Source organism: Phacochoerus africanus, chromosome 14, assembly GCF_016906955.1.
Source record: "Phacochoerus africanus isolate WHEZ1 chromosome 14, ROS_Pafr_v1, whole genome shotgun sequence".
In the NCBI taxonomy this organism is placed as follows: domain Eukaryota; kingdom Metazoa; phylum Chordata; class Mammalia; order Artiodactyla; family Suidae; genus Phacochoerus; species Phacochoerus africanus.
This window is the reverse complement of record NC_062557.1, coordinates 47,553,816-47,579,549: the sequence shown is the minus strand read 5'-3', so window position 1 is coordinate 47,579,549 and position 25,734 is coordinate 47,553,816. Positions and strand designations below refer to the sequence as shown.

Below are 25,734 nucleotides of genomic sequence, written 5' to 3'. Positions count from 1 at the left end.
TCTGATTCGACCCCTAGCCTGGGAACTTCCATATGCTGCAGGTGCAGCCCTAAAAAAGACCAAAAAAAAAAGTCTATAAAACAAAGATTTCCTAAAGTTACAGATTTCTTCCCTTATCTGTCCACATGTTCTCCTGTGTTGTCAGGTGACACTAGCTTGACTGGGGGATATCTGTGCTTTTTCATTAAAAGCTAAAGTCCAGTGCATTTAGAAGCATGTGTCACTGATTGTGGGGACAGGAAATCCCTTCCCGGGATTAGTGGTCCTAATATGAAAACACCCACAGAGCAGAGAATCAGTCCCGATATTATGCAGTGCAGATAACTAAAATTCTTATCTCACATGGTAACTTTCTGCAGGGTTTAGATAGACCAAATTCCTAAAGGGTTATTTAGCCTCATAGTAAACTTAACATATCTCAAAATAGGAGGAACAGGGTAATGAAAGTTAAGGATAAAGCACTTTTATTGCAAAGTATACATTGAAACATATGTGCAGCTTTCGTGTAATATATAATCTGCCATCTGTCTAGAGTTTTCTTCTTCTGGGATATTCGAACATTAAACTAGAGCATTAAGTGCCCCTGGGGTCCAGAATCTTGCCTATGAAGAGAAGGGCTCCTGTGTCTGTGTCCCTCAGTACAAAGATGAAAGGCTGGTTAAGGTGATAGTCCAGGGGGAAGGTGAGGCGGGGCCCTGGGCTGGAGGTGGCACTTGCCCCGTCCTCGTTCCACTCAAAGCCAATGCGATGTTCCACTTGAGTAAGTTTGATAGGTTTGCCCGTGATCTTGCTAAAGTCTGGTGAATCAAACAAGGATTGCAGCTCTGCAGAGATTGAGAGAGATTTCCTCCCGTTAGAGAAACCTGGCCTCGTCAGCACTCCAAGGAAGAATACAGTCCTGATCCTTAAATCCTGATTCTCAAGAAGGCACGCAAGCTGGGAGGGGAACACTTCTTTTGTCCTTCTGTGAGGTATGTAGCTCTGGGCTGGTTAAGGGTTAAGAGACTCGCCCAAGAGCACACGGCAGGTGGGGTTAAGATTAGAAATCGGGGCAAGAGACCTATCTTGAGAGGCGCTGCTGCTCTGAGCTCCTGTTACAGGGAGTGTGCTCAGGGCTGAGGAATGAGTGTGATAAGGGAGGCAGTTCAGTCTTGCCCGCCAGCACTGTTAGAATTAAGGAATCCCTGGCCTTCCTACAGGGCCACGGAGCCCTTGACTTCTGCTCAGCAAGGTCGAAGGTCCAAAGCCACCACCCCAGCCACCCCAAGAGCAAAGAGAACTTGCAGACATACTCAGTTCCTGCACAGACTTCGTGAGTTCGCCCTCGTAGCTCAGCTTCAGCTTGGGGACGGTCAGGACCGCTTGAACCGTCTTCAGTTCTCGGTCTATGTCGTGAATGAACTCAGAGGTGAGGCTCTCTTCTATCATGGTCAGGTTTTGGGTCACTTTCAGAGGCAGGAAGAAGATGATACTCATGCTTCCGGTCAAGGGCAGCTGGGCGATCTGCAGCCACAGGAAGGAAGCACATGGGTTAGTACGTTGGAGCCCAGGAGCCTAGGGATCGACACACACCCTGAGCCGCCTTCTCCTCTCCTGTGACCAGGCCCGCCACACCTCCCAGCCCCTCATCTGAACACTTGTCCCTCTAAGCTATTGCTTTCCCGCAGCAAGATGTCTACTAAGGCTTCTTCAAAATCAGCCTGATACCAACTGAGGTTATCTGCGGAAAGAATTTTCTCCTGTGGTTCTAGAGCTAGAATTGAATCCAGGTCTGTTTTCTCCCAAAGTTTGTCTGCCAACGGTTACTGATTATCTCTTAAGTACAGAGCCCTGGACTAGAAATGGGGGCGTTAGGCACTGCAACATAGAAGCAGCAATACAATGGTCCTTTGAGCAGAGGTTCTTAAATCCATGGGACAAATGGCTTTGGAGTCCCAGCAGCCCCTGAATCATTTATAGAAATGTGTACATGGCATTTCTCTCCAGTGCTTCAGGCTAAGAATGACTGACTTAGGGAGTTCTCTGATGGCCTGGCGGGTTAAGGTGCCTGTGTTTGCACCTCTGTGGCTCTGGTTGCTGCTATGTGGCACAGGTTTGATCCCATGCCTCAGGTGTGGCAAAAAATAAAAAAAAAAAAAAAAAAAAGGAAGAATCTGAAATAAATGTTGCAACTCTCATTTTAAAAAAAGTAATAGGAGTTCCAGTCGTGGCACAGCAGAAACAAATCCGACTAGGAACCATGAGGTTGTGGGTTCGATCCCTGGCCTTGCACAGTGGGTTAAGGATCCAGCATTGCCATGAGCTGTGGTGTAGGTCGCAGATGCGGCTCAGATCTGGTGTGTCTGTGGCTGTGGTGTAGGCTGGCAGCTACAGCTCCGATTAGACCCCTAGCCTGGGAACCTCCATATGCCATGGGTGCAGCCCTAAAAAGACAAAAGACAAGTAAATAAATAAATAAATAAATAAATAAAAATAATGACTGACTTAGAATTTTCAAAAGTCAGGTTTATGTAAAAGACTTAGAATGCCCACAGTACGGCGTCTGTGACTGTTTTGGTGTTGAATTCTAAATATACAAGATCCACTCGCCTGCCCCCCCCCCAAAAAAAAGAAAAAGAAGGAAAGAAAAGACAAGAAAACAGCGGCGTTTGAGTGCTCAATCTTGGGGGCTCATTTCACATTACCTTATTAACCCCTACAACAAACCCTGAGTGAGAACGTAAGTTTCAACAGCTATCCCCTTTCATTTTAAGAAGAAAGGCTCAGAGGCATTCCCCCTGTGGCACAACAGGCTCAGTGGTGTCTTGGGAGAGCTAGGACAGGTTCATTCCCCAGCCTGGCACATTGGGCTAAGGATCCAGCATCACCAGCTGAGACCTAGGTCGCCACTACAGCTCGGATCTGACCCCTGGCCCGGGAACTTCATATGCCACAGGGTGGCCAAAAAGGAGAAGAAAGGCTCAGAGACGCTATTGACTCGATGAAAGTCACACAGCAGGCAAAATGTAGAAGCCTGTCCGATCTCACAGGTCATTCCATTTCCACTGCACTGTCCTGCCTGTCCCCCCACCCACCACTCACGCTGCCCCCACAGACCTTGCAGTTGAGATCAGAATCCAAGCCGTAGCGTAAAACGGCCTTAGGGTCTGACATCATGGGCACCTTCACGGTTCTCTCGTCATCCAAGTGGAAATCCTCCAGCGACGTCTTCCTGGAGTCAAACTTGGTTACCCACTGCCCTGGAATGAAACAAGTGGAGTGCCCTGAGCCCCGGGAGACCAGAAAGCCATTGGAACCGCCCTGAGGCCAAAGCATGCTGTTGACAATTCCCTGGCTGAAAGAACCAGAGGCCCTCACACCCCGGGGAATAGGGGTAGCTCAGTGTGCAGTCAGGACCACACTATTTCTAGGGTTGGAAACAGAAGGAAACTCAGAAGGAAACAGCTTGATGTTATTGATTTGACTGCCGAGTTTATCCAGGGCCTGGGCTAGCCTGGGAGAAGGGAAAACTGGCGTCTGCTTCTGCACGGACGCGTCCGGAGACAGACCGCAGGGAGGCCGGAGCTGGAAGGGCCTCCACATGGCGTCATCACGCTCTCGCCGCGGAAAAGCACGGAAGCCCAGAGAGGAAAAGTGACTTGCCAGCGCTCTCATGGCCAGCTGACAATTTAATGTGGCCTTTGACTCTGGTCGGTAACAGCTTCTTTCACTTCCTGGAGATCAGTGGTTCAGGGGGAGCTTTTCTCTAGGAGTTTAGGGGTCCATTCTCAGCACTGCCTGATGGTTATAAAGCATGTTAAGGGGAGGTTGCCCAGAATCCCACGCCAGGCCTGTCTGAATAGGGCCGGCCTCGCAGGGGGCCCAGAGACTAGCCGAGGAGTATGCTGCTCGAGAACGAAGAGCGGTTTCTCGCATGCCTGCCCTGTCCTAGACACAGCGTCAGGGTCCATGTGAAGACAGGAGAAAGCTCGGAAAGATGCCCCTGAAGCCAGCGTGTTGTCCCCGCATCAGAGACGAGAAAACAGGCCCAGGAAGGCTGTGACACTTGCGCAGGGCTCTCCGGCCAGTGCAGGCAGAGCCGGGCCTGGACCCTTGTCTGACTCCAGCCAGACTCCTCCCTACCAGTAGCCAGCCCGCACAGACACTAGAGCGGGAGTGCCCTCCCCACTGCCAGTCTTGGGCCACAGTCTCTCCCTTTGCAGGCGCTCACCCAGTGTTTGCTTGGGTTCGAGGACAAGCAGGCAGCCCTCACTCAGGCAGGAGCCCCTCCTGGGTCCTCCCCTGCCTTCCTTGACTGGCCCTCTTGCCCGGCCCCATCAGACACCCACCGGCCACGCTGGGCCAAAAGCGAAGTGGAGAAGCCCTCACCCTTGAAGTAAGCCACACCAAGAAGGAGGATGCTGATTTCGCCAGGCAGTTCCCGCGTGGACCTGGCGACTTTCCCTTTCGTCTGGGCCTGCACCCAGTTGTTAACCTCCTGAAGGTCCAAGCGGGAGTTGCCGGTCAGAATTCTGGGCCTGGTCCCGTATGACTTTTCCAGGGGTGCAACAAAGCTTGCTTTTATCCGCAGCTCTGGAAAGAGATCAAGCAGAGGTTAGCGCCTGCGGGCTTAGGTTCGGGCTGACCCTCAGCAGGCCCCAGCTTCCTGCCTGGCATCTTCCTGGGACACGCTGGGATGCCCTGCCAGCCTTCCTGGGCACCGGATGGGGGACGGCAGATTTCACTCATTGCTGTTTCTCCTCACGTTACTGCCCTCCCCCGGCCCTCCCACTGGCTCCCTCAGCCCGCTTCCTCTTTCCGATGCTCTTTGGGCCTACAGGCGCCTTCCTGCCACCAGCGCCAGACCTGGCCCGGGCAGACGTGCCGTGGTGTTTAAAAGAAAACCCCTGCGTGCAGCCCTGAGCCACAGGCAGCCTCAGGCAGCCTGGGCCAGCAGGGCGGCTCACTCTTCTCAAAGATGATCCGGGAAGCACTCTTAAGGTTCTTCTGGGGGGCGGTGACGGCAGCAAGGAGCTCCTTGTAGGTGCCGTGGAGGTCCGGGTTGCTGATCAGGTCATAGTAGAGAGCCCGGTGGAGGCTGGATTCTGTCCGCTGTTCGGCTCCTGCCAGAGGGACGAGCATGTGAGCCTACGGAACTGCCCGCCGGGGCCCAGATCAGGCCAGCTCCCCGCACGGGGCAGGGACACTGTACCCTGTCCTTGTGTCTGCTGGTACTGGAGACCTTCTAGGTGGGAAGGAATTTGAGGCAATGGAAGAAAAATAGATTTCCCTGCAGGAGGCTCAGGGCATCTGGCTGAGTGAGCCACACGGGTGGGAGTGACGGGTACAAGTCCCCTTGCTTCTCCCGCCACAGCACTTCCCAGACCATCCTGCAGTTTCCCCTGGGCGACCCGAGGAGGGCGGAGACCATGCCTGCTTGTGGGCCCTTATGTCCCAGAAGCCACCCACACCTCGAGGCTGGCTCGTAGTAGAGGCTCCTTTAAGGAATGTCAACAAGCAGCCACCCGGGGCCACCCCGGGGGCCAGCCCCTCCTCATCCTCCCGGAGTGAAGCGTCTCCAGGGCTTAGAGGCCGAGAGGTGCAGAGGCCAGACGGCTAGGACCCAGGGCTTTCTGCATTGGGGAACTCACCCAGAGACAGGGCAGAGAGCGCCGTGGCCACGCTGAGGGGAGACAGGAGCACGTTGGCGGTGGGGCTCTCGCTGGATCTCACTCGGTACAGGTCGTAACCAAAGTTGGAGACGGCCGCCGCCAGCTTGTTCACAGGGACCTTGAAGAAGGGATCCTCCTCCTCCACTGGCGCCCCCACCGTGTCAGGGGCCGGGGAGCCCTGCGTTTGGGTACAAGGACCAGTGTCTCATCGCTGTGTGTGGGACTCTTCTTCTGGGCCCCGAGGGCCGTCCTGCCTGAGGATGCTATGTTTAGCCTCACAAGTCTGTGCTTCCTGCTGACATAGCGCTGCTGGGGAGAGGCAGCCCAGAAAGACTAGCTGAGCAGCCTTCAACACCAGTGACCTGCAAGCCTCAGGCCTGTGACACATTAAAAAAAAAAAAAAAAAAAAAAAGTGTCCTCCTGCCCAAGAAACTGTGTTCTCAGGCCAAACAGCCTGTCCGTCCGCTCACCTCCTTTATTGCTCCATGAACCTTCCTGTCAAACCCTCCTGGTCTTTCACGGCTCTGATCAGATACCACTTCCTCCACCATAGACTTTCCCCATTGGCCCTAATCTGAAGGCACTTTTGCTTTTCTGACCATTTTTTCGGAGTCAACTACCTCTCACGTATTAACTACCTGCCATGTGTAGGCTCTGGGCTAGTTCTTTTCGTTGGAGTTACTTCATTTCATACTAGGTAATGTGGTTAATACCCCAAAAGACTAATATATCAAAAGACTGAGTTCCTTGAAGGCCAGAACTGAGTCTTTTCTATTTCCACTCATCCCCAGCACCTACAGAGTCCATGTTCAGTACATAAGCTATAAGTCACTGTCCACAGTGGTCCTATAAGGATAGTTATTTTTAATCCCATTTTATAGATAAGAAAACAGATTCGGGTAACAGTGGCTTGTCTGCGGTAACAAAGCTAGTGAGAGACTGAGCCAGAATTCAAACTCAGAACTCAAGACAAAGTCCAGCGCTCCAGCCAGCGTACCCCACCTGCCCCAGCCCCTCGTGTGACAGTCACCCCCCCCACCCCCGCCGACACACACACACACACACACACAGTCACATCGACTAGGTGTCTCAACATCTGCCTTTGCAACCCGACTGCCCTCTCTGGACAGGAAAGAGGCCTTTCCACCCTCTTACACCTCTGCTGCACCCTGGCCAGGAGGGGGACAAATAGCTAACCCCCCCCCCCCCCAGTGAGACCCACAAGTAATGCATGGTAGTGAGAAGCGATCTTCACTGGAGGGGCAGCCCTGGGCTTGTTAGAGCACTTTTGCCTTTCCCCTCCTTGGGGCTTATTTTCATTCCCACTCTGTGCTCTGAAAGGTGGGGTGAGACGCTTTCTGTTTTGCTAATGGAAAAACCGAAGCCCCGTCTGCACCTTGGGTGCTGTCCTGTCTCCCATGCTGCCTGCTGAGGAGGGGCTGCTGAGCTTCCACGCTCACCCCCACCTCCCCCACCCCCCCCACCACTGACCTCCTCCGGGCCAGCGTTCTGGCAGCTGCCGGACCCGAGGAGGGCTCCAATCCAGAGGAGTAGCACGAGGGCCTGCATCCCGGAGCCTGCAAGAAAGCATGAGAAAGCAGGCTGCTTCCCTCACCCACCAACCCTGCACCACCTGCTGGCCACCCTGGACAGGGAGCAGGGCCTTGGCAGGATGAGGCACCTTCCTCCAGCCTCCCCAGGCTGGAAGTGGACCCTCAGCTCGCCGGTCCCTCCCTCTCACCTCCTCCCCACCCCAAGCCCTGCCTCACAGCCCACAGCCCTACCGTGAGCTCCTGCGTTCGTCCATTGTCTGGGCCAGGAGGCCTACCTTTGAGCCTAACACCCCAGGCCCGTGAAGACCCAGCAGCGGGCTCCTCCCTGTGGGCATGGTCCAGCACAGATGCACACGCAGATGCGGGCACCTGACCAGCTCTTCATGCAGGATTGGGGGCAGTTCTAGTAACAGCACAAGGTCAGAACCTGCTCAGATGTAGACTCACAGAATACAGAGAATGGAGGTCCAGCCCCTGCAGCCCACGATGTTCTCAGACTCTGTCCTTGAATTCCCCTGCCCTGGAACCTATGGCCTCATCAGGGACTTGTCCCTTCTCGGCAGTTCTGTGTCAAACACTCTTACACAGCTAGGAGTGCTGGGTCAAGGGTCAGTCAGCCTGGGCTAAAATCTCAATTCTCTGTCTTGATAGCTCTAAATCAAAATGTCATCTCCTGTAAAATGGAAATCAAATACTTCTTATCGACTGTAATGAGGGTTAAATTAGATGATGCCTTAATCGCACTTGGCGGTGCCAGAGTAAGCTCTCCGGTGATCCCTGAGCCAAAATGTTACTCCTGGAATCTCAGGGCCCCCCTTCTCCCCTGGGAAGCCAGGTCTCCTTCCTGATGTCTGCATGGAAATAGCTCTTATGCCCCAAAGAATCTTTTCCTTTGGGTTAAATAGTCCCACTTCTTAGTAAGACCACCCAGGTCCCTTTATCTCCCAAGCAGTGGCCTCTTCTGACCCCTGGACCATAAGGGGGGGAAGGGAACTCGGGGTCCAGGGTCCCCTCCTCCCCCGCCTTCTTGCAGTCATTGTCTCTATGAGGTCACCCCTGGGGTCAGGATGTCAGGGTGGGAAAGGATGAAGGCAGCTGGGGCTTCATAGATAAGACCTTCTGAGAGGCCTTCTGGTTAGAGAGTGGGACAAAGTGGCAGCAAACAGGACTTCTGGCTCGTCCTTGGCCTCTCTCCGTCCATATTGCCAAGTCGAGAACTTATAATCTGTCTTCACTGCTCCTCAGCTCCCATGCAGCACACATACACACGTGCACACACCCAAACACCAGGCCAAGGGTCTCAAGCTCTTTCATTATTCTTTCACATACCCGTACACACACACACACACACACACACACCATCTTTTCTGACTTCTCAGAGCAAATAGGAGAGTTAAGAGTGCAGTATGTGATTTTTGGCCCAAGTCCTTAAAATTTGGTCTGATAATCCACTGGACAACATTGTAGAGCATGAACGGCAACAGAAGAAAACGTGGCCTCTGAGTTTGCTCGCTTAAGGCTGGACGGCCAGTGGGCACCAGCCCAGCTTTCTGTCTAAGCTCCTGTCTCCCAGGGAGTTCCACCCACCCCCCTGTTCTCAGCCAGCTGCTCTTCCGTGTGGCCACGGAGAAAGAGGGAAAGCTTTCTGCAGTGTAGGATAGAGACCTTAAGGCCCTCCAGGCTCACAGCTGCTCGCTCTCTCCCCGGCCAGCCCCACCCAGAGCTGGCGGGAGCCTCGGCAGTCTGGTTTCGTGGAGACTGGAAATTCAGTGAGAGGCATGGGCGGCGAGGCTAGAGGAAAAGCTCTTGGCTCCAGTCCCTCAGGCCGGGGTAGGGAATTGAGGTGGGAGGGAGGATGTGGGGAGTTGGCATCCTGGCACAGGGTTTAAGGAAACCAAGTTCAAATGCAGGTGAAGGTGGGACCTTCCCTGTGTGAGTCCCTGCAGAGTCTGAGCCCAAACCTCAGGTCATGTGATTGCTGTCACTATGTAGGTGGGCTGAGAATTGAAGGTGAGATGAGGGACCCTGGCGGGAAAAGGCACATGGGTCCTCCGCTGGCCCAGAACCAGCCTCTGCATTCCTGGTATTAAATGGCATTTCTCTGAATCCTCCATCTCCAGTCTGGGGATGAGGGAAGTGGAGAGCTAATGCAAAGCCCCCTGCAAGGGCAGTGACGGGGGAGAGTGAGGGTCTGGGGCGGGGGGCACTCTGAGCACACTGAGTGCCCTGTCCAAGGTGACTGTTCCATGGGCCGGTCCAGGCAGCCATCACCTAGCCAGGGCACAGGGATGCCAGGGCAATGCCATCCTGTCCAAAGGGCAGTGTCCGAGCCAGACTCCTGTCCTGCCAGGTGGGGGAGGGCACGGAGAGGAGGGAGATATCCTCCCCGTTGGTTCAAGCTCAGGGCCGCCCCTCTGCCACATGGCCTGAGTCAGAAGACACAGGAATTGGGATTTTGTGATCTTGCCCTCAAGCCGGAGGATAAACTTGAGCCAATACATGTGTTTCAGATTAAACCCGGTTGTGAGACAAACACCATCCCTCCCCCTCCTCCCAGAACCACATGGCGGTTGGACCTCACAGGCGGTGCAGGGAAGGGCGCTGCCCTCTCCCCTGGCTCTGGGAGGAATTCTGAGGGGTCCCCTCTAGGCCCACACTGTCAGGACTCCGCCAGTACCCAGGCAACTGTTTTCCTGAAGACTTGGACCCTAAATGAGTCAGGCCAGGGCACGGGCGAGGTTCACCTCCCCACACCCCAGAAGGACCAGCCTTCGGAGTCGAATTCCCTGGCCCACTTCTCTTCTCCCACCCTGCCCCGCACCGGCCTAGGGCCTGAGCTTCTGGTGAACCGGCATGGACCAGACAATGATGGGATTTCTGGGAAGCCTGAAGCTTTTCTTTGGCCCAGCCCCACTCCTTGCTGTGGTTTGCTGGCTTGCCCCAGGGGACACCAACGGTGCGGGCAGCCATCCTCTCCAGCACTGGCAGCTGAGCCCCCAAATCCCATACACTAGCTGGGCTAAATAGCGGTCATTGTTTGCACAAGGCCAAAACCCCATTGGTCTCCCAGCTTTTACTGGCAGCTAATTTGGCCAGAGAGAGAGGGTGGGCACTGGCTAGAAGGACCCAGCTGTCCTCCACCCCAGCCTTCCGGGAGGGCTCCCCACAGGCCACAGGAAGTTACCTTTGAAATCAGCACCAGTTGATTCTGAAAAGGCAGCAGAGAGCTGAGCCCAAGCTGAGCTCCTTCCCTGGCAGCCCCAGCTTCCTACAGCCTCCTCCCCTCAGGGCTCCCAGAGTCCCCCTGAGGTGCTGCTCAGACCGGACCAGCAGCCACGCTCTCTGCTTCTTCCCCACCACCACCCCCCTCCGCTCTTTCCCACCTGCTTCATTCAAGAGTCTTTCCAGCCTCTTCTCCTAGTGGTGCAGTGGGGTTCAGGCCTTCTGGCCCCCAACTCCCTCTGCCCTCACCTACTCACCATGGATCATAAGCTGCAAGAACCACTGTCTCCCCACCTCCCTTCCCTTGCACCCCTCTTTTCTGTTCCCTGGAGCACCCCTGCCTCGCCCCCATTCCACCAGCCCAGGGGAGCCTCCCGTCTTGCCATGACACACAGACCAGACAGGGAGCTGCTTTACCTGTGGGTGCGCTGCAGCTCCACGCCCAGCCTAGGTCCCTGCACTGAGGGGCTCCTGCAAGCACCAGGACTTTTTCTGCTGCCTCCCAATCCAGCGTCCAGCAGGCTTCAGATTACAGCGACTCCTTTCTTAAAGCGACCTGCACTCAATTTGGAGTCTGTGATTGCATCATGGTCCCATGTTAACTTTAACCCGCTGCTGCCCTTCCAGCCCAGCTCCCCAGACAGCCCCACACACACCCAGCTGCTCCACCAGACCGAGCTTTGGGGCCTGGCCTTCCCACCGGAGCGGGCAGCCTGGCCAGCCTGGGTGGGAGCTGGGACCAAGGAAGTGTCTGACAGGGGGAGGCCCAGGAGGAGGCTGGAGCAGAGAAGAGGCTGGCCCAGAACTGGGGCTCTTGAGTTTTTCCCGGTCCTTGGCACCATTCCTGGGGATGGGGACAAGACGTCACTCACGGCTCCTCCCTTTCTTGGGCTGAAAAATGAGGGGATGGAACTAGGATGTCTGTGTGCTTCTTCAGCCCTGAAATGCTCTGACTTCTGAAGATCAGAAAGGGCGGTGGGGAAAATGACTGACCAGAGGAAGCAAGGAGCTGTACCGTATGCACGCGCCTTGAGAGGAGGCCGAGCACGTGCCCGGCACCAACCTTGGCACCGCAGAGGTCACCTGGGAGGGGCACCCCCAGGCCCTGCTCACCTGGTGGCGTTTAGGAACTTACAGTGCAGTCATGAGGCCAAAACACTGACATGGGAGATAATTGGAGAATGTACTAGAACCTCTTCTAGGCACATGTGAGTCCTGGTCAGAAGCCCAGAGGTCATTCAGAGAAGGAGGGATGTCATGTGAGGCTCCAGGGTGCAGAGCTAGGGCCCTTGGGTAGAACGTTCTGGTGAGCCAGGTTCAGCTTTACAGGAGGAAGAGTGTATCAATCGAGTTCAATGCCTTCAACCCAAAATTGAGGACCTCCACTCAGATCACTCACTAGGTACATGGAGGAGTCCATAGATGATTAAGACTCAGAGTCCCCCCTCCAGAAGCTCACTGGCTAATAACAGAGGCTGAAACCAGAGCAGGTCCTTCCAGCATAACACGGCACCTTCTGAGATTGCTTTCTCTACAGCCACGCCGTCCAGTACGATAGCCACCAGCCGCATGCGGCCACAGAGCACTTGAAATGGGGCCAAAGTTGTGATCTGTTGTAAATATGAAATACACACCAGATTTGGAATATTTAATATGAAAAGTAATGTAAACTATCTCAATAATTTTGACTCTGATTATATATATTGGGCTAAATATATCTATTATTAAAATTAATTTTACCAGAGTTCCCTTCGTGGCGCAGGGGAAACAAATGCGATTAGGAACCATGAGGTTGCAGATTTGATCCCTGGCCTCGCTCAATGGCTTAAGGATCTGGCGTTGCCGTGAGCTGTGGTGTAGGTTGCAGACATGGCTCGGATCTGGCGTGGCTGTGGCTGTGGCTGTGGCTGTGACTGTGGCCGGCAGCTGTAGCCCCGATTTGACCCCTAGCCTGGGATCCTCCATATGCCACACACGTGGCCCTAAAAGGCAAAATAATACTAATAATAATAATTAATTTTACCTGTTTCTCTTTTAATGTGGCTGCTAGACAATCTTAAATTACATATGCAGTTTGCATCGTTTCTATTGGCCAGCACTTCTCTATAGGATATCATGGGCAGCACAGCTGGAATATATGAATCTAAGCTGTCTTTTTTTTTTTAGGGCCTCACCTGTGGCATATGAATGTTTCCAGGCTAGGGGTCAAATCAGAGCTGTGGCTGCTGGCCTACGCCACAGCCACAGCAACGCCAAATCTGAGCCACATCTGTGACCTACACCACAGTTCACAGCAATGCCAGATCCTTAACCCACTGAGCGGGGCCAGGAATCGAACCCAAATCCTCATGGATCCTAGTCGGATTCGTTTCTGCTGTGCCACAGCAGCAACTTCCTCTTCATTTATTTCTGAATAGCTATTTTGTTCCCATGGTCCAAAGTTCAAAAGCAACTAAAGATACACAGTGAAAGTCTTCCTCGCTCTGATCTCCTGTCGCCTGCTTACAGCCCCTGGAGACGCTGATGTTAATCTTTTCCAGATGTATCTTTTCAGAGGTAATTGTAATGGCTTAAAAAGCAAACACAAACATATACATCCCACAAGAAAAATTGTTTTTAGAAAAACGTATAGATGGATTCCTCTGTGATCTCTGAATAGGAGAGATTATTTTTTTTAGACAAGATCCCAAAAGAAGCACAAATTATGAAACGTCGATACATTTGGCACTAAAATTAAAAACTTGTTTTCATGAACAGATACCATAAAAACAAAATTGAGACAAGCTTCACACTAAGAGAAAATATTTGTAACACAGATAACTGACAAAAAAGATTACTAGCTGTAATATAGAAAGACCTACAAATCAATAAAAAATAAATTAAAAAATTCAACAGAAAAATAGGCCCAGGGAATCCACAGATGAAGACTCCTGAGTGGCCAATAAACTTAAGAAAAGATGTTTTTCACTGGTAATCAGGGGAATGCAAATTAAAACCATAATTTAATTCGCACTCATCTGATGGGCAATCGAAACATCTGATAATACCAAGTGTTGGTGAACAGGTGGACAACCAGGATCTCTTAGGCCTCCCCTCCCGCTGCTGAGAACATAAATTGATACAACCCCTTTGAAGAACAATCTGGCAACAAAAGGCAAAATTGTGTATAATGGTATGTGGCGGCCCTGGCAGTGAAAGTGGCAAAACCCAAACCCACAGCTCCGCAATTCCACTTTTAAGTGTGTGAACTGAAAAGACTCTGCATATGTGCACAAAGATGTAACAAGACTGTTAACAGGAGTTCCCAGTGTGGCTCAGAGGAAATGCACCCAACTGGTATCCACCAAGATGCAGGTTCGATCCCTGGCCTTGCTCAGTGGGTTAAGGATCCAGTGTTGCCATGAGCTGTGGAGAAAGTTGCAGACTCGGCTTTAGATTGGGCGTTGCTATGGCTGTGGTGGAGGCCAGCAGCTGTAGCTCTGATTCGATCCCCTAGCCTGGGAACCTTCATATGCCACAGGTGCAGCCCTAAAAATCAAAAAATAAATAAAAATAAAAACTAAAAAGAATGTTACAGCAGCACTGTGTAGTGGGAAAAAAAAGAACACTGCATGTCCGTCAACAGGAGTCTAGATAAAGGATGAAAAAGCAAAGCCTGCATCCGTGAGAAATGCTGAAGGGAAACCACTTACACCACCACAGATTCCTCTCACAATGTGGAGTGATACAAGTTGCAGGATGACACATTTATGGAAGGCTTATGCCCCGCAGAATGATGTGGCACCAGTTCAGTCCCTGGCTGGGGAACTTCCACATGCTGTGGGCAAGCCAAAACATACACACACACACACACACACACACACACACACACACACACACACACACAGAATGATACCATATACTACTCAGGGATACAAACTCTCATGGTAAAAGAAATGCATGAAGGAGTTCCCTGGTGGTGCATTGGGTTAAGGATCTGTGTTGTCACTGCTGTGGCTCAGGTTGTTGCTGTGGTGCAAGTTCAATCCCTGACCAGGGAGCTTCTGCATACCCCCCCAAAATGCATGAAAATCATAAAAAAAAAAAAAACTAATGCAGGATGATATATTTAGGAGGCGGGGAAAGGGAATGCAGGGCTGTCACTATATTGAGTTTTGTTTTTGTTTTTTTTTGTCTTTTTGCCTTTTTCTAGGGCCACTCCCGCAGCATATGGAGGTTCCCAGGCTAGGGGTCAAATCGGAGCTGTAACCACCAGCCTACACCAGAGCCACAGCAACGCAGGATCCGAGCCGAGTCTGCAACCTACACCACAGCTCACGACAACACTGGATCCTTAACCCACTGAGCAAGGCCAGGGATCGAACCCGCAACCTCATGGTTCCTAGTCAGATTTGTTAACCACTGCGCCACGATGGGAACTCCTATACTGAGTATTTTTTAAGCTGGACAGTGTGATTTATGATACCTTTTTGTATGTCCTAATTATTTTATAGTAACTTAAAGAAGGTTTCTCTTTCCTCCAATTAGCATGAAAGTGGTGTGTCCCACTCCCCACGAGTGCCCTTCAAGGACTTGGCTCCATGTGTATCTGCATTGTCCTAGTGCCTCTCCCACCTCGACCTCAGACTTGCTCCTGTGCCCACCTCTCCTTAGAAACTGCTGTGGCCAAGTTCCCAGGTGACCTCTACCTTGACTGCCAAATGGACATCTCTGCCAAACTGTTCCTCCTCCTTGAAACCCCGACGCGCCACACCTTCCCGTTTTTCTCCCACCTCACAAGATGCATCGTTTCCATCTTCCTTGCTGGCTTGATCCTAGAACTCCTTTTATTCTGTTTCCTTCTTCCTCTCCTCTTAGGTGATTTCCGACAGTTCCGTGACTTTAAATGCATCTGTGTGCTCCCAAATGTACGCTTCCAGTCTTGACCAAGACAGCAAATGTGACACGGTCGCAAGGACGCCCCAACAGGTAAGAGGAGCATAGAATTTATCATCCCAATGCTTCTAAAGCACAAAAACGGGTGCTGTGAATTACGCTGGAACCACAGACATAAACTGTCCCGGGCGGACTGGGACATATGGTCACCCTATGTTAGTGTGGCGTTTCGGTCATAACATGTTCAAAATGGAAATCTCTCCAATCAATCCTAAAATCTGTCTCTCACTTGGCTTCCCATCTCAGTAGAACCCATTTTCTCAAGACAGAGACGCAGGGGTTTGAATGGAGAACCCCAGCACCCTCGAGTGTCCCCTCACCTCCCATGCCGTCTAAGTGCCCATTCCGTAATGCCCGCCTCCCAGATACTCCTGAAATTGGCCCACTTCCCTCCATCTGTACCACCCGCATCCTGGGCCAAGCCACCTACGTCTCTTGCCTGCTAACCATCCTCCCTCTTCCCGTGTTTGTCCCTCTAAGCCTGTTCTCCACGCAAGCAGCCACATGAGCCTTCAGGGCTTACCTCAGACCGTGGCGCCTCTCAATTAAAGCCTTCCACAGGGAGTGAATAATTGCCATCCCCGGCGACACAGATGAATCCCTCACACAGGAGGCTGCATCAAAGAAGCCAGGCACAGGAGAGCACGGGCTGACTCCTTTAGTTAAAGGTCAAAGCCAGGAAAAACTAGCCTGTTACCAGAAGTCGGGGGAGTGAGTACTGTCTCATGATCTGGGTGCTGGTTGCACAGGGCTTCTTGGTTCACAAAAAAAATTCGTCACGCTTAGGTACAGTGAGGACTCGTGTCCTTGGCACACTGTACGTCAACCCCATTGTTACCTTGCCTATCCTGTAGACCGCTCTGCCGCCAGATGGAGGCCCTGGGGGGAAGGATCTAGTCGGCTTGCTCATGGCTGCCGCCTCAGCGCCTGGGGCGTTCCTGGCACCCAGGAGGCCCTTGATAAGTATTTACAGGGCAGAGGATGCAGTTAAGGCAGCCAGACCAGCAGCAGGGAGAGCCTGGGAGGTGACAGCAGTGATCCTGGGGAACGAAGACTAGATCCAAACTGCTGGGGCCCAAATGGAGAGGAGAGAGCTGAAGAAAACTCAGGAGGTAAAATTAAGCTGCGGGGCTTGCTGATTTAACTTTCCAGTGAGCTCTTACCTCTCCTAAGATAATGTCAGTCTCCGCCGCCGCCGTGACCCTAAAGGCCTTGGTGGTCTGGCTTCAGTTCCTCTGACTCCTTCCTGCCCCTCCCCCGCCTCCAGCCCCTCGGATCTCCTGCTCATCCTGAACTTTGCCGGCAGCTCCGGCTCCTCTGCTCAGGAGCTCCTCCCCAAGATGTCCTCATGGTGTCGCCCTCACTTCCTTCTAGTCTCTGTTCCAGCGTCACCTCCAGGGAGCCCTCCGGCACCAGGGCCCTCATTACCCCCTGACACACCAGGTACTGCACTTGTGGACATATTTCTCACCTCCCCACACTGCTGGTTTGTAAGAAGCGCGATCCCATCGCAGGCACACGCTCTTAATCATTGCACCCCGGGGCGCGGGTGTCTGCCGCTGCACGGGCGCCCTGTGCTCACAGACAAGGGCCCCGCCCACAGGGACACACCCATGCTGCCCCCAGCCCTGTGCCCCCAGTTGCTTCTCCCAAATCCTCAGGCGCTGACAATGTCCAGCTGGAGCCGGGTGCTCCCGGCAGCTTACACCCCCCGGCCGGAGGCATGTAATTAGAAACCCCTCAAGCTCCCTAATTGCCAGTTCTTCTCCCAAACCAGGCGGCTGGCGCTATTCTGAGCCGCCTGTGTTGCCGGCTGCCTAAAGCCCACAAAGAAACAGGCGGAGAACAAAGCCAGGCTGGCGAGGGGGTGGCCCTGGAGAGGGCTTCCCAGATCAGAGGGGACTACACAGTGGAGAAAGGCTGGCGAAGGGCCAGAGACCAAACGTGGCACAGAGGGCCCAGCCCTGGCGCGGTGCGTCTGCTCGATGGCCTCCTCGCCACCATCTCCCCGCCCCCTGCTCCCTACGGCGCCCAGAACAGCGACATCAAAGCAGACAGGCCCATTCATTCTTTATTCAGGTGGCATAAAAATCACTACAAAAACTTTACAAAAGAGCCTTTGGGAGCTCATGCCCCCCCCACCCTCTCAGCCCCTGAGACACCCCCTGGGCAGAGGGGCAGAGGGGAAAGGAAGGAAGGGGAGTTCTGGCAGTGTTGGTACCTCCAAGGACCAGCAGGGAGACTGAGGTTACAGGGCCGGCTGGAGCCTGGTGGGCCTGAGGCAGCTCAGGGCAGGGGCAGCTGTAGGGGGTGCTCAACCTCCATCCACACTGGCTGACCACCCCCCACCCCCTAGCAGTGCTGGGCACCCTGGGCTGCCCCTGGGCCTATCTCTGCTCTCCCCAGCTGGTCCCTCCCTCTCTGGTAAACACATGCAGGCGTCACAGCCAATTGAGGGAATGACATACCTACCTTCCCCACAAAAGGAACCATAGCTGCCCCTCCACCCAAACCCCAAATTAGGACATCCCCTGAGCCCCTTTGGAAGAGAGGATGCAGGATCAAGCTCAGGGTTCCCTGGCACCACCCCACCCCAGACTCCCCCAAAAAGGAGAGGAGAGGACGGCTCCCCTCCGCTCTCTCCCAGGCTGTCCACCCAGGCCCTGCCCCTAATCCCACAAAGCTGTTTGGAAAGAGACACGAGTTGAGAGGCTGGTCCAAGCAGGGACTCAGGATGCTCGCGGCCACAGCCCCTCACTTGGGGCCACTAGGTTGGGGGTAATCCTCCTCCTCCGAGGGGGGCGCAAGTTTCAAGTCCGGGTAGAAGGGCTTGTCTCCGCGGGGGAAGGCTTTCTGGTTCCAGAACGGGTACCTGCTGTCAGGGGAATCTTGCTGCTCCTTGCGCTCTGGCTGTGCACCAGGGTTGGGGTTCCTCACACTGCCCACGAAGAGGGGCAGGCTCGTGGTGTCCTCAAGGATGAAGAAGAGGAAGGGACGGTTCACGCTGAAGGAGAGGGACATGCGGGACATGGCCGTGCTGGTTGCCGCGGCCGCCTCCACGCCGGCCTCACTGAGCTCCAGCGTGGACTGATGCTGTACGCTGGACACCACCAGGCTCTCGTCCGAGATCCCACGCAGATCCGGGGCCTGGAACAGCCCCTGCAGGCCTGCCCGGAGCGGGAGATGGCTGGTCAGAGCTGCCTTCTGCCCACAGGCTGCCTGGACCTGCCTGGGAGGGTATCTGGCATCCCTGCCAGGGAACGCCTTGAACCCACAGATTGCTGGTTAACTCCTATTTAACCGGCTTAAAAGTCACTTCCTCCAGGAAGCCTTCCCTGATCCCCTGGCCCAAAGCTTCCACAGATGCCCTTTCATTGTTCTCCTGGGTGAATTAGAGAGCAGCCCTCTAATCAGTCTTACCGCTTACACTGAATCGTAAGCACCTGATTCCTCAGCTGCCTGCTCCATGGGCATGAGCTCTTTCTACGTGCTGGGCTCCCTGTGCCTAGTCCAGTGCCTCTTGCAGAAGAGCCACCAAGGCTCACATGCCAGCCAGACTCTCCGCCCAGGATTTTTTGCAATGCTCAGTCTTTGCAAAGGCAGAGCAGGTCCTTGTTCTCTGCCCTACCCCCCACTACCACCCAGGACACAGGTCCAAGGATGCCTATCAAACCCTCCCACCTCCTAAGCCGGGGGGGGGGTGTGTGTGGGGGGGGGCAGGACTCAAGGCTAGCTCTGCCTCAGACCTGCCGGCTGGGGGCTTCCCCCTCACCCACCCTGCCCAGACTGAGCTGGGGAGCTGTCCCGTGCCCAACCTCCTTACCCAGCTGGCTGAGAGTGGCCACCAGGTCCAGCTGGTACTTCAGATGCAGCTTAGGCAGCTGGACCTTGGTGGGCCTCTCCCGCAGCAAGGGCTGGTGCAGGATGTCCCAGCTCAGGTTGGCCAGCACCTGGGACACATTCCACTCGAAGTGGATGGGCACCATGACCACGAAGCTCATGTTGTTCTTAAAGGGGAAATAAGCCACCTACAGACAGACAAGGGGAGGAGACAGCATGAGGACAGAAAGCGCCCAGTCCTAGGTGGGGGCTGGGCCAGCATCCCTTAGGAGACAGTCCATCCTTTTCAGGTGTGGGGGCTCCTCCCTGAGCCTCCACTTCCTCACCCGTGGAGTAACGCTACCCGTCGACACTGCAGGCTGACACGTGACGGAAAGAGATAGGCTTTTAAAGCTTCTTCCAGGGCGTCTGCACATAGGCAGCGCTCACTCGATAAATAGTGGTTTTCTCTTCCTCATCTGCTACTGGCTAGCGCCGGACTCGGGTGAGGCGTCCCTGCGTGTCGCCTCTCACTTCCTCCCTGTGTGCGATGGACTGTGTTGTACAGGGACCCAGCGGAGGAACCGCCGTCAAGGGGGGTACTCTCTCCACTCCTCTCCTCTGACAGCGACTTTGCCTGGCTGTGAATTTATACTGCGACCAGGGGTAAAATTTCATGTCAGCAGGGTTTCTGTAGCTAAAGAAGTGTGAACACCCCTGGGCTCAGTGGGTCCTGGCAGCTCTGACTCCTTGGGCTCCAGGCAGAGCACCCAGGCGGCAGGACCCCTGCGGTGGGAGGGCTGGCCCGCAGAAGGCACGGGGAGGAGGGAGGCCACCGAGAGCAAAGGATGGAGACAAAAGGGTGAGGGAAGTAGGGGCAGCATGCAGGCTGGTGCGAAGGAGCAGTCAGGGGCACCTGGAGAGTCAGGGGCACACAGCTCCAAGGGCCTGCCTCGCCCACAGCCCCCTCAGGACTGCAGAAGTGGCTGCGGTCCATGACACGCTGGCCTATTTATTTATTTATTTATTTATTTATTTTACGGCTGTACCCACAGCATATGGAAGCTCCCAGGCTAGAGGTCATATCAGAGCTGCAGCTGCCAACCTACACCACAGCCACAGCAATGCAGGATTGGAGCCACATCTGTGACCTACACCACAGCTCACGGCAGCACTGGATCCTTAACCCACCCACATTTTCACTGTGCCACAACAGGAACTCCACATTGGCCCTTGTGAAGCTAACCAGAGCTGCCCTCTCAGCCACAGCCGACTGGCCCGGGGACCAGCACTCAAGCCGAGGGGACCGTGTTCAGGCTAAAAGCAAGGGAAGCTATACCGAGATCGCTTGGTGCAGCACTCTTTCTAATCAGAATGTTCCAGCACACTGTGGACAGATCCAACTCAATCAGATCCTTCTTTCTGAGGAGCACGGTGTGAGCCCTCGTGTCTCCCAGGCTTCCAGGTGCTAAGGCCCTGTGCTGCCCCACAACCCATGGGTCTTCGTAATAAACCCCCCATGACCAAAGATCATCTGGGTCTCAACTCAGTGCCCCTTCCTCAAAGAACGCTCCCTGACCACACTGGCTATGACACCTTTCCTGGTCACCAACAGATCACTTTCACTCCTCACCCCCCGCTATCTGAAATTCTCCTGTTGATCTGTTTGCTCGTGCACTGCGTGTCTTCCCTCCCGAGAGCAGAGATCTGGCCTTCCTCGTGCTTCATCAAACCTGAAGTGCCCCGCAACGGTATCTGACACACAGCAAATGCCCAAGGAATGAACCTCAAGGAGTCTGGAGCCTCAGTCTCCCCGGCGAGACCTTTCAGAGCCACCTGCCCCAGCAACATGCCTGCAAGGAAGGTAGGGCACACCCCTGACCCCTGGGCCAGCTCCACAGCTGCTCACTCCCTTCCCCACCTCCCAGCACCCAGGCCCAGCCTGGGCAGTCAAGGGTGACCTGGATCTCGGGCTGCTCCAGCAGGAACCAGCGCAGCGGGTACATGCGGGCCTGCATCATGTCCACCGGCACCGTGAACTGCTCGTCCAGGTGGAAAGTGTCCCTCTGGGTGAGATTCGGGTCGAACTTGCTCCTCCAGAAGCCTGCATCCAGCAGAGGGGAGGGTCTATATAGACTGAGACCAAGGTAGGGTCTACTCCACCGGCCTCTTCCCCACCCCACCCAGAACCCACTCAAGGGATGAAGGGTGGAGGCTGAGACGCCCGAAGGTGCTGCACTGGTTGATACCCAGCTGATCTGAGGTCTCGTCCCTGGAGCGATTGCAGAACCTGGGCTTGCATTCTCCCCTGCCCTCCCCTGCTCCCAGGAACCTCCCCCTGGATTTTTAGACTCAGATTCCTCTTAGGGAACTCCCTCCACAGCAGCCCCATCCAGTTCCTGGACGGCCTCTGCACCACATGGTTCCCTGTCTCCTTCCCTCCCCTTGGCCCCTGGCCCAGCCCTGGGGAAGAAGGGCTGCAAGGCCCTTCAGAGCAAGGCGGGCACGGCCCAGCTCCGTCTCCTGGGCAGGGGTGAGGGCTGCGGGCAGAATCCCAGAAGGGGAGGGGCGCACCCTGGAAGTGGATGGCATTGAGGAGAAGCAGCACTGTGTCCTCCGGCAGGTCTGAGAGGAAATCCTCAATCTTGCCCTCCGTGGCCTCCTTCACCCACTGGTTGATGTTCGCCAGGTCATCCCCCTTCCTTCCGGTCAGGCTCATGGGCTTTGCACCAAAGAGCTCTTCTGATTGTTCCAGGAAGTCTTCTTTGATGGGAAATCCTACACAGAAGGGCCCACAGGCTGTTGCCAGGACTTGGGCTCCAGAGCCACCAGTGCTGTGACTGGCTGCCCGAGGTCATGCCTGGCTCCCTCACCCCTGTCCACCCCAGAGCACCACGGGAACGTCCTGCCCCCAGCACCTACCTTTCTGCAGGTACATTCTGGCAGCCAGTCGGAAAGCCCCAGGGCCCAGATCCTGGCAGAGGCGGCTGAGCAGGTAGGGGAGGCAGGGCCCTGAGTCTGCATGCAGCACCTGCTGCAGCCTCTGCAGCGTTTGGTTCTGAGCACCTGGAGGGCACACAGCAACTGTGGCTCAGGCTGGGGGTTCCCTCCCATCCCCTCTGCCCTCTCCAACCTCTCTAGAATATCTACGGTGAGCTGACTCATGAGACCACACTTTCTCCTCCCAAATCCTGAACAGGTTGGAGGGCCAGGACCCCCGAGTTTTACCTCCATCTCTGCTGCCGCCCATCTGGGCAAGCGCACCTCATTACCTCTCTGGATGTCAGTGTCCCACAGGGAAACCCTCCAGCCCAAAGGACACACTGGGGCTAGCAAGCTCTTGCATAAAATCACCAGAAGCTTATCCCGGCCCCCATCCCCAGGGCCCTGATTCAGAAACCGGGGTCTGCATTTTTACCAAATATCCATGTGACCCTGATGGAGGAAGTGCCCCCTAGTACACTCTGGGGTAGCGAGTTCCCCTGGCTCCCAGCCCTGCTGGTTTGGACAGGTGCTGCCACAGTACCTAGTGCCAGGTGAGACAGTGCCAGGGCCACACTCAGAGGCGACAGGACGAGGTTGGGCCTGGTGGAGCTTCGGGCCACCAGGGAGAAGAGGTCCCTGGTGAAGGCCATCATGGCCTGGGCCAACCTGCGGGTCTGCTCTGGGGTTGGGGTCCCCTTGCATTCTCTTGGGGCCTCGTTCAGGGCAGTGTGGCCACCATGCTCCTGCAGGGACAGGTTGGGGGTCAGTGGAGTCAAGGGGCTGACCCGGGTTATGTATTGATCTCCCCCAAAGCCCCTGTGCCAGGAAGAGCAGGGCCTCGTCCCAGTCCAGACTCAAGAGGGAGAGCCGCAGGGGCAGTGGCATTCTAGGCACTAGGTCCCCTTCCCTGGTCGCTCCCACCCCTCCCTCAGGCCTCAGCGCCACACCCCTCACCCGGTTCCTGGCCCTTGACGATCGGCCCTCCTCCCCCAGGCCCCCCCACTCTTCTCCAGCCCCACCTGCTTGTACCTGGTTGCCCAACTCGAGGATGGAAAGAGGGGACAGCTTCTCCTGGCCCTGCCCGATCATCAGCTGAAGAAAGGAGGGAGCGGATGAAGAGCAACCCACAGGACCCGCCCCACCCCGCACAAGCCACAGGTGAGGCCCCTTGGGCCTTCCCCCGCCACACCTCTCACCCCCAGTACCTGCAGCCCCAAGGGGTCCACGGCGCTCACAGGAGGGAGCTGTTGAGAAGGGGATGAGGAAAGGAGGGGGACCCCCTCGAGCCAAGCCCTCTCTCCTCCCCACACCCCCTCCCCTTTCCCCCAGACCCCTGGCCTCTTCCCCAGCCGCCTCCCTGCCTCCCCCAGACCTCGGCCCAGGCTCACCACGTGCAGGCAGAACAAGCTGAGCACCAGGAGCCCCGAGAGCAGTGCCATGTTCCTGAGCAGGACAGGAAGCCTCTGTTCACGCCACGCCCCCACCCACTGGGCATCCCACACACATGTGCACGGAGGGGACAGCGGCAGCTGCTGCGCACACGACCGGGGCACAAGCAGAGATTCTCCGCTCCAAGGTGAAGTGCCTGAAACCCCTCCCCCAGAACTGCTTTTTCCCCTTTGCGCTTCCTGGTTTTTCATATTTCATCCACTGAAAATGTTTTGGTTGATAGGGGAAAACATCACCCAAACCAAAAAGTCATCCTTCAAGGCTTGGTGTCGTGAGTCAGACCGGGGTGTTTTGTTGTTGTTGTTGTTGTTTTACTTTTTTTTTTTTAGAGCTGTACCCTCGGCAAATGGAATTTCCCAGGCTAGGGGCCTAATCCTAGCTACAGCTGTCGGCCACAGCCACAGCCACAGCTACGCGGGATCCCCAACCCACTGATTGAGGCCAGGGATCGAAGCCGCATCCTTGTGCATACTAGTTGGATTCCGTTTCTGCTGAGCCACTGCGGGAATTCCCATGGACCTGGGTTTGAATCCAGGCTGTGCCTCTTGGCAGAGGACCAAGGACGTCTTCCTCAACCCCTCTGGGCTCTGCCTTATCTGGTAAATGGTGGCGAAAGTCCCTGCCTCCAGCCACATGTCTTACAGGAACCAACATCATCAGTCTTTGTGAGCCCTGACCGCACGGCCTGGCACTCAGTAGTGGGTACAGTCAGCCTAGTTCAAGGCTTCTCTTCCGGGAGGCCTGGCCCGAAGCCTCCTCTGTACTGGGGCTCCCTCCGTGGAGCTCCTATCCAACCAGCTGTCCATCAGCCCACCTTTTCTGGTGGGTCTGGTCTTGCCCACAGGGGAGGATGAGATGGTGCTCTCAGCAGGGGTGGTGGGCTGGGCCAGAGACTGGCCTTGTTGACCCAACAGCAGAGCCCAATGAATGACTGGCCAGAGCCACCTTTGGACTTAAGGGAAAACACGGGCCTCGCCCCCCAACTCTGCCCCAGGCTGGCTCCGGCAAGCCAGGCTGGCAGGTGGGAAGGGCAGGTCTCTGTCTGGCCTCAGAGCAGGTCTCACACACGCCCACCCTACAGCCAGCTCCGGGCCTGTTCTGGAGCATCCTCTCCCCCCAGCCCAGCCCACACAATGACCCCTGGGCCAGGGGCCCTGATCTCCAACCCGGGCTTTTGAATCTTCCTGGCAAGAAAAGGCCTCAGATTTTCACGTCCCAGAGAGACTCCCCCCACCAGAACCCCCACCTTGGCTCCTCCTCTCCCTAGGAGGCCGGGAAGTGACAGGCCCCCCTGAATAAACTCATCCCAGACCCCCTCGGCAAGGTGGGCAGCTCCAGGCCGAGCCTTCCCACCCCTGTACCTCTGCGGGCTCCTCACTGCTGCACACGATGTCCCTCTGGCCCCACTTGGGTGCTCCCCACGCTCTGCCCGGGCTCCAGCCGCCCAGCCGAGCGTTCCCTCCCACCAGGACCTTTGCTCTCAGCCAACCCCGTTCCGAGTGCTTTCTCTTCTGGTAAACATTGACCTGCACATCCGGTTAAACATTGGTGCTGGGGCCAGAAGCCCCTTTCCCACCAAGGCATCTAATACCGGGTCACCTGGAACCCCTGTGGATCTGGGTCCCACCTGAGCCGGGAGAAAGGGGCTTCAGGAGACAGTCGAGGAGGCTGTCCTCAGGCAGAGGGCAGACCAGGAAGCACAGGGGCCTGCCGGTGACCCCATGAAGTGGGAGGTTATCCGCGCTTTGGTCAGCTCGGAGATGTGTGACCTGCCCACGGACACACAGCTAGGCTCAGAGTGACATTCAGCTTCCTACTTCCAAGGTCCTTTCCTTTCCCCCTTTCCTCTCCCACACCCCTGCCCCCCACCCCACCCCCCACGCCACCAGAGGAGGGAAGGGGAAGCTTCAAGAGACTCACTCGGCAGGGAACCCAGGATAGGGCGCCCATCCCCCACCCTCAGGCCCAGGATCCTGGTTGGCTGCCTTCTCCCTGGGTGGGAAGAGAAGCACCCAACCTCCCAGGACCCTACCTCATCAGAGCAATGCCTCCTTACCCTTCCCAAGGGCGAGGGTTCTGGAAACTGGCCTGGGCTGCGCGAACCAGAAGCCCTGAACCCT

At 55.4% G+C, this 25,734-nt stretch overlaps 3 protein-coding genes and 1 long non-coding RNA gene across 12 annotated transcripts in view; 1 reads left to right on the top strand and 3 right to left on the bottom strand.

Annotated features, from left to right (window-relative positions):
- The window catches only part of SMYD4 (SET and MYND domain containing 4), a 72,339-nt gene extending 48,738 nt beyond the window's left edge, over nucleotides 1–23,601 (top strand). The window contains exons 11-16 of one of the 7 annotated variants that reach the window (XR_007132003.1): nucleotides 15,284–15,394; nucleotides 20,397–20,645; nucleotides 20,884–21,044; nucleotides 21,163–22,112; nucleotides 23,159–23,323; nucleotides 23,536–23,601. Coding sequence is in view for 1 of the 7 variants with exons in the window: in XM_047759097.1 (XP_047615053.1) it covers nucleotides 15,284–15,287 (4 nt within the window). In the remaining 6 variants the exon portion in view is untranslated. Of the gene's footprint in view, nucleotides 1–15,283; nucleotides 15,458–20,396; nucleotides 21,045–21,162; nucleotides 22,176–23,158; nucleotides 23,324–23,494 lie in introns of those variants that run through there. The other 6 variants (XR_007132002.1, XR_007132004.1, XR_007131999.1 and 3 more) reach the window with 6 other exon arrangements.
- SERPINF1 (serpin family F member 1) lies at nucleotides 442–10,978 on the bottom strand. 2 transcript variants are annotated; one of them, XM_047759102.1, is made up of 8 exons: nucleotides 10,844–10,978; nucleotides 7,143–7,228; nucleotides 5,631–5,829; nucleotides 4,947–5,102; nucleotides 4,369–4,572; nucleotides 3,097–3,239; nucleotides 1,293–1,503; nucleotides 442–824 (listed from the first exon to the last, which is right to left on the bottom strand). In XM_047759102.1, the coding sequence occupies exons 2-8, from the start codon at nucleotides 7,218–7,220 to the stop codon at nucleotides 574–576; spliced, it is 1,242 nt and encodes a 413-aa protein (XP_047615058.1). In that variant the 5' UTR covers nucleotides 7,221–7,228; nucleotides 10,844–10,978; the 3' UTR covers nucleotides 442–573. The 2 variants fall into 2 exon arrangements, with proteins under 2 accessions (XP_047615058.1, XP_047615059.1); XM_047759103.1 differs by lacking the exon at nucleotides 10,844–10,978 and adding an exon at nucleotides 10,389–10,447.
- LOC125115204 (uncharacterized) lies at nucleotides 14,844–16,709 on the bottom strand. Its single transcript, XR_007132006.1, has 3 exons — nucleotides 16,525–16,709; nucleotides 15,885–15,975; nucleotides 14,844–15,429 (listed from the first exon to the last, which is right to left on the bottom strand). It is a non-coding gene; the product is annotated as an uncharacterized LOC125115204 (long non-coding RNA).
- On the bottom strand, nucleotides 17,415–25,434 carry SERPINF2 (serpin family F member 2). Of its 2 annotated transcripts, XM_047759101.1 has the most exons (10): nucleotides 24,976–25,434; nucleotides 23,554–23,608; nucleotides 23,371–23,409; nucleotides 23,195–23,257; nucleotides 22,707–22,908; nucleotides 22,103–22,246; nucleotides 21,755–21,958; nucleotides 21,142–21,284; nucleotides 19,185–19,389; nucleotides 17,415–18,528 (listed from the first exon to the last, which is right to left on the bottom strand). In XM_047759101.1, exons 2-10 carry the CDS (start codon nucleotides 23,602–23,604, stop codon nucleotides 18,116–18,118), a joined length of 1,464 nt encoding a protein of 487 aa, XP_047615057.1. In that variant the 5' UTR covers nucleotides 23,605–23,608; nucleotides 24,976–25,434; the 3' UTR covers nucleotides 17,415–18,115. The 2 variants fall into 2 exon arrangements, with proteins under 2 accessions (XP_047615057.1, XP_047615056.1); XM_047759100.1 differs by lacking the exon at nucleotides 24,976–25,434 and having other exon boundaries at nucleotides 23,554–23,913.
- Nucleotides 25,435–25,734: the final 300 nt, after the last annotated feature.

Bases quoted from the DNA above. Each gene is read 5' to 3' on its own strand.
- SERPINF1 (XM_047759102.1), bottom strand. From the start codon at position 7,220: ATGCAGGCCCTCGTGCTACTCCTCTGGATTGGAGCCCTCCTCGGGTCC. The intron at 4,573-4,946 runs GTGAGCCGCCCT...ATCTCTTTCCAG, and splicing joins CCGGATCATCTTTGAGAAGA to AGCTGCGGATAAAAGCAAGC. The intron at 1,504-3,096 runs GTCTGTGGGGGC...CTGTGGCTGCAG, and splicing joins ATTCTGATCTCAACTGCAAG to ATCGCCCAGCTGCCCTTGAC.
- SERPINF2 (XM_047759100.1), bottom strand. From the start codon at position 23,805: ATGAAAAACCAGGAAGCGCAAAGGGGAAAAAGCAGTTCTGGGGGAGGG. The intron at 23,410-23,553 runs GTGAGCCTGGGC...CCTTCTCAACAG, and splicing joins GCTTGTTCTGCCTGCACGTG to CTCCCTCCTGTGAGCGCCGT. The intron at 19,390-21,141 runs GTCACCCTTGAC...GTCTGTCTGTAG, and splicing joins TGGAGCAGCCCGAGATCCAG to GTGGCTTATTTCCCCTTTAA.